General features: G+C 58.7%; 1 protein-coding gene across 1 annotated transcript in view; it reads left to right on the forward strand.

The window, feature by feature from the left end:
- Positions 1–12,760, forward strand: part of QSOX1 (quiescin sulfhydryl oxidase 1) — a 35,269-nt gene extending 22,509 nt beyond the window's left edge. Inside the window, exons 7-12 of the mRNA XM_045877236.3 lie at positions 194–328; positions 2,356–2,485; positions 4,678–4,800; positions 5,518–5,665; positions 9,001–9,180; positions 10,910–12,760. Of these exons, the coding sequence (XP_045733192.1) occupies positions 194–328; positions 2,356–2,485; positions 4,678–4,800; positions 5,518–5,665; positions 9,001–9,180; positions 10,910–11,646 (1,453 nt within the window). The 3' untranslated portion in view covers positions 11,647–12,760. The remainder of the gene's footprint in view (positions 1–193; positions 329–2,355; positions 2,486–4,677; positions 4,801–5,517; positions 5,666–9,000; positions 9,181–10,909) is intronic.
- Positions 12,761–13,488: the final 728 nt, after the last annotated feature.

The raw sequence follows: 13,488 nt of genomic DNA on the forward strand, positions 1-13,488 counted from the left end.
GAGTTTGCTTGAGATTCTCTCCCTCTCCCTTTGACATCCCCCCTACAATAAATAAATAAATCTTCAAAAAATAAATTAAAAAAATAAACATTTCTGTCAGTTGAGCCACCTGCCTCCTCTCCTGACATGAATTTGTCCTGGCGTCCGTTTCTCCATACTCACTGCCTGCCCTCTGTGGTTTCTTCCCTCACAGGCTTGCGGAATCCAGGTCCTTCTACACCGCTTACCTGCAGAGGTTGTCCAGCGCCCCCCGGGAGGCTGTCCCCACCAAGGTCGTGCCAACCACTGCTCACACGGTAGCTCCCATTGTGTGGAAAGTCGCAGATCGGTAAGGCCATGCCCACTGCCCTCCCCCCAGCCATGCCTCTGATCGCAGACCCCGGCCTTCACACCACACTCTGTTCCCTGTCTTGAGCTTAGCACATGCCTTTCCGATCCCAGACCCCCCGAGGCCTGGCCTTGGCCTTTGGGCTCCCCTGGCTGCTGACCGTACACAGAAGAGTTGTGGTTGTGTGGAAGCCGTGTCTGCTGCCTGGGGGAGGTGCCGGACAGCATTTACTGGTGTCCTTCATGATGGCACGAATGCCTTGCGATGCCCATATTCCTTAAATGTAACACTATTCCAGACCGAGTAGAATCAGCTTAGAAGGATACTCTGTGGCCTTGCAACCAACTTCCCACCAGAGCAACTATCTCTTCTGCAGATACTTTTGAGAACCTGCTGCACACTAGGCACTGTAATACAGATGCACACGGATGTGCAGGCCCTTCCCCCAGAGAGTTTACAGTCCCTTCTAGGAAGTTACTGACCTCATTTGAATGCCTCCGATGCCGGAGAGCTCACTACCTTCTGGGGTAGCCTGTATCTCTGTGCACAGACTAACCATGAGGAAGCTGCTTTTCTCTCCAAGGCTCCTTGGCTCTGCTCTTGCAGTGGAATCCCTGCTCATTGGGCAGGAGATGGGGCTATAAGCCTCTTGCCCTGGCAGCCGGCGGTATCCCAAGTAGAAATGGCTGAGCGGGGAGCTCAGAGTTGCATCAGGAAGGTGGCCTCCACAAGGAGACTGTACAAGGGAACTGGGGGAAAGGTCATCTGATTTCCAGAGGATTTTGCATCCCAGCATGAAGGACTTTCAGGGTAGAAAGCACTAATGGGGAGATTTTTAAGAAATCAGGTAAGGAAAGAGAGACTGAGAGGTGGGAACGGTCATTATGGTCATTCACATTATGATGATTCACATCATTCAAATTACAGTAGCTGACACTTACTGGCCTTAGGTGCCAAACTCTGTGCTGGGCACCTTCTATACATGATCTCCTTTAGTCACGGGGCCACATCTTGAGGCAGACCACAAGAATGGAGGGGTACCAAGACCCAGGACAGCACAGTGGGGCCCAGAGGGTAGAGCACAGTGGTCACAGTGCTCACCCCATTAGCTGACCCTGTTGGTTCCCTGCAGTGTTAGGAGGTAAAAAGTAATCAGTTCATTTTACAGGTGAGGTCACAGGCCCAGAGGGGTAGACTAAGTTGCCTCCCAGAGCTGGCTCACTGTAGAACTGAGGGCAGAACCCAGGCCTCAGGAGCAGGGGTGGGGAAGCAGCCAACACATGACGAGCCCTTTGCCTCAGAAGCCCGAGTCCAGACCCCAAGCAAGTATCATGGGCTCCATGTGGGGCAGCCTGCTCGGAGCCTGCAAGCTTTCCCCCCGGGGCTGGGATCAGCCCAAGAGGTATGACATGGAGCCTCACCCGCTACCCAAGGCCTGGCAGTTGCAAGGACATCAGCCCCCAAATAAAAACACACCACTTCCCCTCCTAACCCCTCAACTCCCACCATGCCCTGCCTTGGTGGGCAGCCAGAGCCTTGGTCTTTCAAAGAGGGCCCCGCTTTTCCAGAGCCACATTGTTTGGGTGCACCTATTGGTCTGTCTGTCCCTAGGGGTCTTTGTTAAGAACAGGGAGCAAAACTCAACCTTCTGCCAGCAGCCTAATTAAAAGCACCTTTAAGGAGTCACAGGAGGGACTGGCCCTGAGCCTGAACAAGGGGACCCACTACTTTATGCCAGGAGCTGCTGAGGGACTTACAGCTGTGCTTTTATTTATTCCTCTCAGAAACCTACCCATGAGCAATATATTATTTCTTTATTATAATAAATGGGGAATAGAGGCTCTAGGAAGTTCAGTAATCTACTCAAGGTCACAGAGCTAGTTAGTGGCAGAGCCTAGTGCTAACTTACAGGACTCTGTGACCATCGGCATAGCCCTCCCTGTCTCTCCCTGTAGCCCTGGGTGCTCGTCCCCAGCCCCTGGCCTGTGGTTAACCCTTTCTCTCTCCGCCTCCTTCTGGGTCCTCAGCTCCAGGATCTACATGGCTGATCTGGAATCTGCACTGCACTACATCCTACGGGTAGAAGTGGGCAGATTCTCTGTCCTGGAGGGGCAGCGTCTGGTGGCCCTGAAAAAGTTCATGGCAGTGCTGGCCCAGGTGAGCAGGGCCCCGGCCTCCCTTGCCACACCTCCCTCGGGAGCTCCTGGTCTGGCTGGACATCTGGACCCACAGCTGTCCCCGTCCACCGTGGGCTGCTACCCTGCAGTCTCAGTCATACCCTGCACCGGGCTTGCACTGCCAGGGACAGCGCCCTTCCCAGCCCACCCTGTGCAGGTGGCTGGGTAGGGCAGGGCCAGATGCCCTGGGGAATGTTCTGCACTGATTCGGTGACCGTGGCTTTGCCTGGGTCCTCCACCGCAGTCTGAGCCTGGAGTGTAGCCGTGGTCACTGGGGAAGCAGGACCCGTGGATGCCACAGGGAAGGAAAGAAGGCTTTTCTGAATCTCCTCTCTTCCTTCCCCGTCACTGATCATAGTCTGACCAGGGCCTTGGCCCTAGCCACGCCTGCCTTATGCCTTTGTAATTTCCTGCCGACATGGCTACTCTCTGAAGTGTAGCTCCTGCCTACTGGGGGTCTGCTGTGTGTCAGGCATTTAATCCTCTTGCCTTTGCCCAGTGGCAAGTATTACCCCCATTTAAGAGGCCCAGGTTGTTCAAGGGACTCGCCTTATGCCTCCCAGTGAGGAGGTGTTATGAGGATCTGAGATTTCTGGCTGCAGAGCCTGTGGTCCTTTCTTTGCCACACGGCCTCCTCATCTCTGAAGGTGAGGTGCAGGCCCCCTTCCCCCTGCACCTGTCTCCTTCTCCCTCCCTGCATCCTTTTGTCTGCTTCCAGATCCCCTGCCATTGCTGCCCTACTTAAAACCCAAGGCTCCGGGCTGCTGAGGGCTGCTGAGTCAGATGCGGGCCTGGTCCCCTCCACAGGCTGACTGCTGACTCAGCCACCCCACCCCCGCCGTCCTGTCCCCCCCCCGCCCCACCCCCTCCACCCATGTCAGGCCTGCAGGCAGCCGGCGCTACCTCTGGGGGTGATCTGGGCCTCCCCATCAGGAACTGCCTGCCAGCCTCAGCCTCATTCCTGGCCTTCGGCCCACCCGGCTCAGTCTGGGTGATGCTGTCGCAGCCTGAAGCCCTTGGCCCCTCCCCCAGGTCCCTGCTCTCTCCTGGAAGCAGCGGGCTGGACTGGCCACTGGGTGGCGTGCGGTCACCAGCGTTCCCGCTCCAGGCAGAGGGTGACTCCCTGAAGTCCAGAGCCCTTAATTCATCCTTCCTCCTGACACCAGGGCCTGAGAAGGAGGAAGGGTCCAAGTCAGGATGACGGGCGAAGGTCAGTGAGAAACACTGACTTGAAGCTGTAAATTCATGTTGAGAGCCCAGAGGCCTGAGTGAGCTGACCGAGAGGGAGCATGTCAGAGACCAGATTCTTCCGGCCACTTCTCCCTCGGGGCCAGTGGCCAGCCCTGGAGGTTTGATGGGAATATGTAATGGTTTTCTCAGGGGACCGGGTCCATGGGCAGGTTTTTGTTTCGTGATCATTCTTTGCTCTTTTTCCTCCACAAGTTTCTCAGTGTCTTTGTCCTTTTGACCTGTGTCTTGGTGGTTTTATCTGACCTGCTCCGCTGGCCTCCCTCCCTTCTCCTGCCCCCCGCCCCTGGGTGTGTGTGTGCACGCGCACGCACGCACACATATCTGTCCTCCTCCCTGGAGTCCTTGTGGTTTTAAAGTGCTGATACTAATCGGATTTCAGTTGACTTATTGTCAGAGTAGCTTTTCATGTTCCTCGGAGACTCTCGGGAGTTACCATCAAGGTCTGGACCTTGGCTACAAGCCCCCGGGCCGCCTTGTCCCCACCAGCGGCCGGGGAATACAGATGAAAGGCTGTTGGCCGGCCTCGCCCAGCAGTCAGCTGGTCTGTCAGAAGATGACCCGCAGAGAGGATCGCGTGGCCCAGGTTCCCAGCAGCCCTGGGAAGCCACGCAGGTGCTCAGCCTTCCTCCCAGGGGCAGTGTGGGGTCAGGGTCAGCTTTGAGAGAGGGAGGCCTGAGGGCCCAGCCTCACTTGGAGCCTGGGTCCTCTCCCCACCCCTTCCCTCACCTTGCCAGGTGCCCCGGAGCAAAGGTAGTGAGGAACCCGCATTTGTGTCTGAGGCAGAATGTTTTCCTGGTGGTTTCGGAGCATTTCAAGAAACTGCCTCGGCTCACTTCTGTGTAGCCCCCTACCCTCTGTGGGACCTCGGAGCTCCGGGGGAATTGCTTTTCCCTCCCCAGCTTCCCCTTGTGCCTCCCACAGCACTTCCCTGGCCAGCCCTTAGTCCAGAACTTCCTGCATTCCATAAATGACTGGCTCAAGAGGCAGCAGAGAAAGAAAATCCCCTACGGTTTCTTTAAAGCTGCCCTGGACAACAGGAAGGAGGTGAGTATGGGGGCAACTGAAGTCCTTCTCTGTGTCCTTGGTGACTGGGGGGGTGGAAAGGGTTAACCCTGTAGCCTCTGACCTCCTCTACCCACTTGCATTCAGGGAAGGAGTCCTTGATCTTGGTTGGGCCCTTCCACCAGTAATTAATAAACTGCTACTTACTGAGCCGCCTGCATGCACATCTCACCTTATCTTCCCAGCATTAGCGGGAGGTAGCTCTTATCCCCATTTAGCAGATGGAGAAGCTGAGGTTAAGAGAGGTTAAGTAACTTGTCTAAGATCGTAGAGCCAGTAGGTGGTTGGGCCGGGATTTCAGACCGAGTGTGAGCCACCAGTTGTGAGCTCGTTTGTCGCCGGTGCTCCCAGCAGCCTGCAGACACACCGGGCCCCTCACGCACAGCCGTACAGATGTGTCGGATGCCAAAGCTCCAAGGGACCTCAGAGGCCAAACCCCTCATTTTGCAGATGGGCAAGCCGAGGCTAGAATAAGGATGTGACTTGGTCTGTGTCACGGCTTTTCAGATCTGCCGCTCCTCTGACGGGTGTAGCCGGTGGAAGGGAGATGCCACCTTCCAGGTGATAGACTGAGGAGGGACCTCATTTGTCTCAGGGCTGTGTGCTGACCTTCAAGTCTCCTGGAAGCTTCTTTCCTCACTGCCCATCCCATTCTTTCTCTTTTCCATATATGCACTCGTGCATGTGTATGTTCCTCAGGGCCCTGTGATTGCCAAGAAGGTGAACTGGGTTGGCTGCCAGGGGAGTGAGCCACATTTCCGGGGCTTCCCCTGTTCCCTGTGGATCCTCTTCCATTTCCTGACAGTGCAAGCAGCTCGACACAATTTCGACCACTCACAAGAGACAGGTGAGCCTGAGGCCTGTGTCCCCGCCCGGCCTGGCCCTGCCCTCCACAGGCGCCCCACCACAGGCCCAGATGTAGCAGATTCTGCATTTGCAGCATGCACCCCACACACAAGCAGAATGGGGAGGACCTGGAGGAGCCACCCAGTCCTGTCCCTGGCCCCAGGTGGTGCCCCGTGCAAGCTCAGGGGCATAAGGTTTCTTTCTAGCTTTCTTGGGGCCACAAGCTTGCTTTGTTTACAGAACTTTGTGAAAAATTTGTGGTTCTATTTTTTATACTTCTATAAAGGAAAGAATTCTGTCTGTTTCAGTCTACATGGCTGATAGTGTGCACTTTGAACAATTTTATTGTTTCCCATGGAAAAATCATTCTTTTTTTAGAGAGAGGGAGTGTGCAAGCTGGGGAGGGGGAGGAGCAGAGGAGAGGGAGAGAGACTCTTAAGCAGACGGAGCCCGATGTGGGGCTCGATCTCACAACCCTGAGATGGTGACCTGAATTGAAATCAAGAGTCAGACGCTCAACCAACTGAGCCACCCAGGCGCCCCTGAAAAATCATTTTCTAAGGGAAGCTGGGGAAACACATTGCCCCTCCTGCCCTGTTCCCCCCTCAAACTGTGTGGCTGCCCTCCACCACCCACTCTGCCCCCACCCTCGCCTCACGGTCAAAGGGCAGGCGTCCAGTTCAGTCCATGCTGACTGGGGGTTATATCAGGCCCCTGCTCAGCCTGGAGGATGCAACGGTGGGAAAGAAAGCAGGGCCAGACAGCTGGGCGGAGGCAGAGGGAATTAGAGGAGCTGCGGGGTGCAGCCAGCCAGCCAGTCTGTCGGCCGGTTTTTATGGAACATCTTCGAAGGGTCGGGCCCTGCTCTGGGAGCGGGTACGGTGGTGCATGAGACCAGAAGCCCCTGCCTCAGGGGACAATATTCCAGGGACGGGAGACAGTAAGCTTACCAGTAGATGTGATGACGAGTGCTCTGAAGAAGACACACTAGGTGGTGCAGAGGCGGGGGGTGCGGGGGGCTCGGGGAGGCCTCTCTGAGGAGGTGGCCCTGCGCTGACCCCTGACTGGTGAGACCGCCGGGGAGAGAGGTTTCCAGGCTGCACTGGCTTTGCTCAGGCTGCCCTAACAAAGTGCTACACACTGGGGCACTTACCCAGCAGAAGCTTCTTTTCTCGCAGTTCCTGAGGCTGGAGACCCAAGACCAGAGTGTCGGGAGGGTCGGTGTCTGCTGAGACCTCTCCTTGGCTTGTAGATGACTGTTTTCTTCCTGTGTCTTCATGGGGTCTTCACTGGGTGTGTGCCGTGTCCAGATCTTCTCTTCTTCTATAGCTTGGACCCCACCTTAGTGACCTCATTTGACCTTAATTACTTCTTTAGACTCTGTCCAGATACAGTCACATTCTGACATGCTCAACATAGTGTGGGGGGACGCGGTGCAGCCCGTCACACAGGCCAAGGACTAGCAGGTGCTGAGAACGAGTCTGGTGTGTGTGCACCCCCAAAAGGAGGCCAGTGGCAGAGCCCAGGGTTGGGGGGGCGGAAGGGGGGGTGCAGGCCTGGGGGTCTCCGCGGGGGAGGGGTTGGGATTTGTGAGTCGGCGTGATGAGACGCTCCTAGAGAGTCTCACAGGGGAGTGTCACCCACGATCGGGGCTTTAGAGAGACTGCTGCTGGGAGGAGGGCGGGCTGCCCCAGGCGTGGTGGAACGCTCCTGGAGAGGTGGTGGTGGCCTGACCAGAGCGGTAGGTGGCTTGTGGAAGAAGTGGCCAGACTGGGGAGTATTTTGAAGGTGGTGCTGAGAGGAGTCTGTGGATGAAGAGTACGCGCGGGGGCAGGACCCAGGGTGGACCCCAGAGCTGTTGGGCCTGAGCATCTGGTGGACGGTGGTTCTGTGAGCTGAGAAATGGGAGGGTGTAGACAGTGGGGGACTCCTTGGTGTGTGCCCGCTGGCTGTGCGAATGGAGATGTGGACGGTGAGTCCAGGCCTCGGGGGCGAGGGCCAGGGTGCAGAGCGAAACCTTTGGGCCTTGTGGGCAGTAGCCTGTGAGTGATGTAGGTAAAGCGTCGGGACTGGGCAGCCAGAGGACGGCGCGGAGGCCTGCGCTTGGGGAGCCAGCGAAGGACACGGAGTGGCCGCTGCGATTTCAAGGGCCCGTGTTGGAAGAAGGAGGGTCAGCCGAGCGGGGCCACGGTGCTGCGTGGGTGTTGACGGGCGAGCTCTCGGGCAAGCACTGTCGTGGTGGGGCAGTGTGAGAAGGGCCTGGCTAGACGGGGTGAAGAGAGAGTAAGAGGCCGGGAAGGAGAGAGAACGGGGCAGTCCCTGGGGTCCCACAGGGGATGTCTTCATTGCAGTCGTCTTTACCAGTCAGAATGAGCCCCCATCAAGGGGGAAATCGATGACGTGCTAACAAAAGAACGTATGGACAGCAGTGAAATCCTGTGGAGGCCAGAAGGGGTGAGGTTCCAGAGCACAGGGCAGGAGGGGGGAGGCGAGTACAGCTGTGGGCTGGAGGCAGGAGAGGGCAGCACTGAGGAGGCCCAGGAGGACAGAGGTGAGGCCTGGCCTTCAGGGCTGCTCAAGTTGCCAGGAATGATGGCGTGGGGAGTGGTCGTGAGCAGGACGCAGAGCGGGGTGCAGAAACCCTAGTGGATGGAGGGGTGGGACCGTGAGTTCGGGGGTTGGGGTCTGGCAACAGGACAGTTGGGAAGCAACCCACAGCTGGGAGGGTCCTTCCACTACCCTCGGGCCTGACGTATGGGGAGTGTGGAAGACAAAAGGGTCTAAGGGGGGCATGTTTCAGGGAGCCCAGGGTCAGGGCAGGAAGGTGAGGGGAGTATTCAGAGGAGGGTGCCGATGCCAATCCAGAGGGCACCATGGGAGGGAGTGGGGGGCAAGGGGAGATGGAGACAAAGCGGGAGATGTGCAGAGCCAGATCCAGAGGGACCCCTCAGTCAGTGCCTGAGGGAACAGGAAGCCTAAGGTGGGTTGGGCACAGGAGGGGTGCAGAGGACGGGGTGGTGGGCCTTCTGGCCCCTGCCTGCTTCTGCAGACAGGTCTCAAAGAGCCTAAGTGTCCTGCCGACGAGTTTGGGCCTTATCCTGAGTGTCAGTCAATGACAGGGACCAGGATGAGTGGCAGAGAAAGGAAACTGGGATTCAGGACTTTGGGAGGAGATGGGGTCGACTGTAAGGTGACCCCTAGAGGGCGGACGGGTATGCAAGGAGGCTGCGGGCCCCTCATCAGAAGGTGGGCCTGCGGCAGGGGCAGTGGTGGGCTGGCGGGCGCAGGCGGCCCCCGAGGCCCCCGTGGCCGGAACAGCGTCTCCTCTGCCCATAGCCAGGGCCCAGGAGGTCCTCCAGGCCATCCGAGGCTACGTGCGCTTCTTCTTCGGCTGCCGGGACTGTGCCAGCCACTTCGAGCAAATGGCCACGACCTCCATGTCCCGGGTGGAGAGTCTGAACAGCGCCGTGCTCTGGCTCTGGTCTAGCCACAACAAGGTCAACGCTCGCCTCGCTGGTAAGGAAGGGCCCCCTCCGAGACCGGAGTCACCACAGAGGGAGAGGGAGGTGGGGGGGGGGGGGGGTTGGGGACCTGGACCAGAGGTAGGAGACAAGACACTCATTGTCCCCGAGGTAGCACCCGGTGTTTCACAGTGCAGAGCCCTTCCACATGCTCTGCCTGTTCTGCTGACGTAGGGCGGTGTCCTCAGACCCATTTTCCTGATGAGGAAGCTGAGGCTTTGACACTCTAGGACTGGGTCTTCCAAGGCCACTGCTCACTCTTTCCCCTGCACCAGGGCCCCTTCCTCAGAACTCTTGGGGCCCCTCTCCCGCCTCCCCTGTTCTGCCTTCTGCCTTTTGGCCCCTTCCTTACTCAAACCAACAGGGAGGAGAGAGCTGGGCTTTTCCATCCACTGGGAGGGTTCTAGCAATGAAATGTGCTGGAAGAGAAAGACCATGTCCTTCCTAGAAAAAATGGACTGATCCCCATAGCGGGAGGCCTTGTCTTCTGAGGGTCCCCACTTCCAGTGTTTTCTGTCCCCGGGGCACAGGAGTCTGATGTGTCCAATAGGCAGAAGCATCAGACTCCAGGGTGACCAGAAGCGGGCGGGTGGGGAGGGAGCCATCTGTGGTCGGGAGCCTGGGCTTATCTGTGGGGAGAGGGGAGAGCACGTGGCGACAGACCCCCCAGTGGTGGGAGGTTAAAGGAGCCAAATAGAGCAGGTGGTGGCTCAGGCAGCTGGGCTTTCTCTGTCTCCTGGGGCCTCCCGCTGGGCTTTGAAAGGAAGACACGTGCCTGAGTCTCCTCTCACCCCTTCCCTCCCTGCTGCCCCGCCCCCCCCACCACATGCTCCGTTTGACCCTCCAGCCTCATGACCTGGGCGGGCTTCCTGCCCCCCCCCCCCCCCGGGGCCCGGCCGCTGCTGGAGGCTCGATCTGGGGCTTCTCCTGGAGGGGCCCAAAGGAAGGCAGGACCCTGACCTCTGTGGTGGGGTCCTTCCAGATCGAACTAGGAACAGTGCTCACTTGCCAAGGCTGGTCACTACTGCTTCTCATGGGACTTTGGAATTTACTCGATGTCCCCTCCCCAAAATAACCGTTCGGGACTTGCACATCACTTGCTGCTGCTTCATTCTGGCCAGCACCTTTGTCTGCCCCTGTGAAATCCTTTAGGAGAGGAGCCTCCTCCAAGAGATCTGGGCTGCTGGCCGTCCCCGGGCAACCCTGGGCCAGTGCGTCCTGACGCTCCCGAGTGCCCTCTTCCCCGTCCAGGCCCCCAGGCGCCCCTACGCCCACCCCTCAGAGCCCACCGAGCAGGAAATCCCACTGACCCCTACCCCAGAGGGGGCTGCTGTGGCATACGGGGAACACCTGTGGGATGACCACGTGCCACGAACTCTTGTTTTAAAACACATTTTCCCCCAAAAAAACAAAACCAAAAAAAAAAAGATAATAAAACACATTTTCCCTTTAATTACCGAAGTAAGGAAGGGGCAGCAGGGGGCTGTTGTCCACCCCTGGCAGGCTGTGGCGACTGCAGGGTGGGAGGCCTCCGTGGCCAGAGCGGCCCCAGCGCCGCTGGTGGGCCCCGCGGGCCCTGTGCTTCTCTCCCACCCGTCACCTCTGAGGGCAGCGGGGAGCCCTTTCTGCAGATGAGGAGGCGAGCACTCTGAGTGAGGAATGGGGTCTGGGCTCCGAGGTGGGCCCAGGGGTCACCGCCAGCCCGTGTGTGCTCCCCTCCGCAGGCGCTGCCAGCGAGGACCCCCACTTCCCCAAGGTGCAGTGGCCGCCCCGCGACCTCTGTGCCTCCTGCCACAACGAGCTGCGGGGCACGCCTGTGTGGGACCTGGACAACACCCTCCGATTCCTCAGGACCCACTTCTCCCCAAGCAACATCGTCCGGGACGTGCCTTCCGCTCGGCCGGGCCCCCGGATGCTTGCCCAGAGGATGGCAGCCGGGAATTTTACTCTGGGCCCCGAGAAGGCGGGGATCGAGGTGGGCCCAGGGACCAAGTCCCCCGGAACCGCTGTTCCTGACGTTCCAGCCGAGAGGCTCAGGGCGAGTCACCCCCAGGATGTGCTCATTGGCCCCAGTATGACCCCAGCCGACACAGCAGAGCTTCAGAGGGACGAGGTGGAGCAGCCGAAAGGGCAGCCACACTTGAGCAAGCGGGACACGGGAGCCGTACTGCTGGCTGAGTTCCTGGCGGAGAAGAACCTCCCCAGAGGCCCTGCAGAGCTAAGGCGATTAGGTCGCAGCTCGAAGCAGCTGGCCAGCATCCCTGACGGGGGGCTGGAGGCTGCGCCCATGCGGGGCCAGGACCAGTGGCTGCAGGTGCTGGGAGGGAACTTCTCCCACCTGGATATCAGCCTCTGTGTGGGGCTCTACTCCCTGTCTTTCATGGGCCTCCTGGCCGTCTACACCTACTTCCGGGCCAGGATGAGGGCGCTGAAGGGCCATGCGGGCCACCCCACAGCCTGAGCCGTTTGACTTGGGAGGGGGGCAGGGACGGGAGCTGCCACTCGTGGTGCTCTCCCAGCCCCCTGCCCCTCGCCCCTCTCCCCCTGTTCCTTGTCCCGGGAAATCCGGGGAAACCAGTTGCTCCAGTGAACCTCCTTGGGCCCTCTGGGAAGGAATGTTCCATAGACATGAGAGCATGCGTAGGGTTTGTGTTCATCTGACAGCACAGCAGAGGGCAGCCTTGGGCAGAGGGGTTGGGAGGCTCAGTCCCTGGCCTCCCAGCACCAGATTCCTCTCTCTTACCTTATTTGAAGTCCTGCCTGTTCTCGCTGAAGCTTCCGTGTCTCCATCTGGTCTTGGCCCTAAACTGGGGCAAGCAAGGCCATAGATCCCCAGGTTCCCCACCCAGAGGAGGGTTCCCCGGCCTAGTGGGCTAGAGCAGAACTCTTCACTATATTCCAGGGCTCCGTCCATCCTCCTCCCTTCAGGATGCAAAGAGGCCTTTGTGCCAGAGAAGGAAGGCCCTCTGTGGCCTGTACATCCTCCAGCCCCTCGTATCTCCAGGGCGGGGTGTGCTTTTGGGTGTGGGGGGGGTTGGTCTGGAAGCTTCTGAAAGTCCTGCTGGTCTCCCAGGTGAGGCTTGGGGTCAGGGTTGGAGGGAGGAGAGCTGCTGGCTCCTTCCCCAGACCTCTGCTGCTGGAGCTGGTGTGGACTTGGGCGGGTGATGGCCACGGGGCTGGGTGGTGAGCGGCTGGCTAGGCGGGGCCTGAGAGGGGCTAGTATGGGATTTAGGGAGAGTTACTGGTGTCTTTAGTGCCTTGGCTCTGAGCCTAGCTGTGAGGGAAGAGGGGAGCCTCAGGGAAAAGACGGTTGCTTCCAATGTGCTTTGGCTCCTCCCTAGTGGACTCTACCCCTTTTGGATCTGGGTCTTTTGTCTTTTGATTTTGGTCTCCAAAACAGATGCTAATCTTTGAATGTGGAGGGTGCTGGAGTGAGGGGCGTATCCTCTCTTGAGGGTCCACCTCCCATCGTGTAGAGGTTAAAAGGGTCAGAGGGGAGGGTGGCTCTGTACACATGCTTGATTCCCACTCTACCCCACTGCCTGGGAGGGTTGTGGAATAAATTATTTTTGTTAAAGCAAGCCCTGGTGTGTTCTTTAACCTGCTGTTTGGGGACCTCGTGTCCAGAATGCACAGAATCCAGCCTCTGTAGGCATCCAGCCTGATGTGATTGCCCTTGGCTCACGTAGCTCCTGCCCTGCAGGGGACAAGGTGCCCTGGCACTGCCCCTTTCTCCTGGATGGGGTCCTCCTCCGCTGCCCCTTCCATCTCCACGGGCGCCGGGGCACAGAGCTTGGTGGAGGTCTCATGCCGCCGCCTCCTGTTCCCCCAGCCTCCCCTGGAGCCCCTTCCTCTGTGCTTCCAGTTCTGCTCCTGGAACCTTCCTCTGCACCTGCGCAGCCCTCCACAGCTGCGCCTTCTGCATCTCCCGTGCTCTCTCAAGGAAGGAGAGGGTTTGTGAGAGCAGGACTGCACCAGCTCTTCAGCAGGGAGGAGTCAGCCGGATCGGAGAGCCTGCCCCTAATCCGGCCCGCCGGGTTTGCAAGGCTCGGAGCAGCTGGTAATGAACCTCATTAAGGGGGGGCAGGAGCCCCAATCCGATTTGGGGTTTTCTCTTTGACATCTTCACTCTGCTCAGATGGCCTTGGCACTGGGTGGAGCAGGGGGGATGCCAAGCAGGCTCCCTCTGCGGGGGCAGCTGGGATGGGGAGCACAGGCAGGGGTCAGAAGCCCCCCCAATCCCTGCTTCTGTCAGCCCTGTGTTACCTCTTTAGCCGGATAGAGTCCAGCCTGGAGCCTCTCT

This window comes from Mirounga angustirostris, unplaced genomic scaffold, assembly GCF_029215605.1.
Source record: "Mirounga angustirostris isolate CCGP_5_RB_7025 unplaced genomic scaffold, mMirAng1.0.hap1 SCAF_6, whole genome shotgun sequence".
Lineage (NCBI taxonomy): Eukaryota > Metazoa > Chordata > Mammalia > Carnivora > Phocidae > Mirounga > Mirounga angustirostris.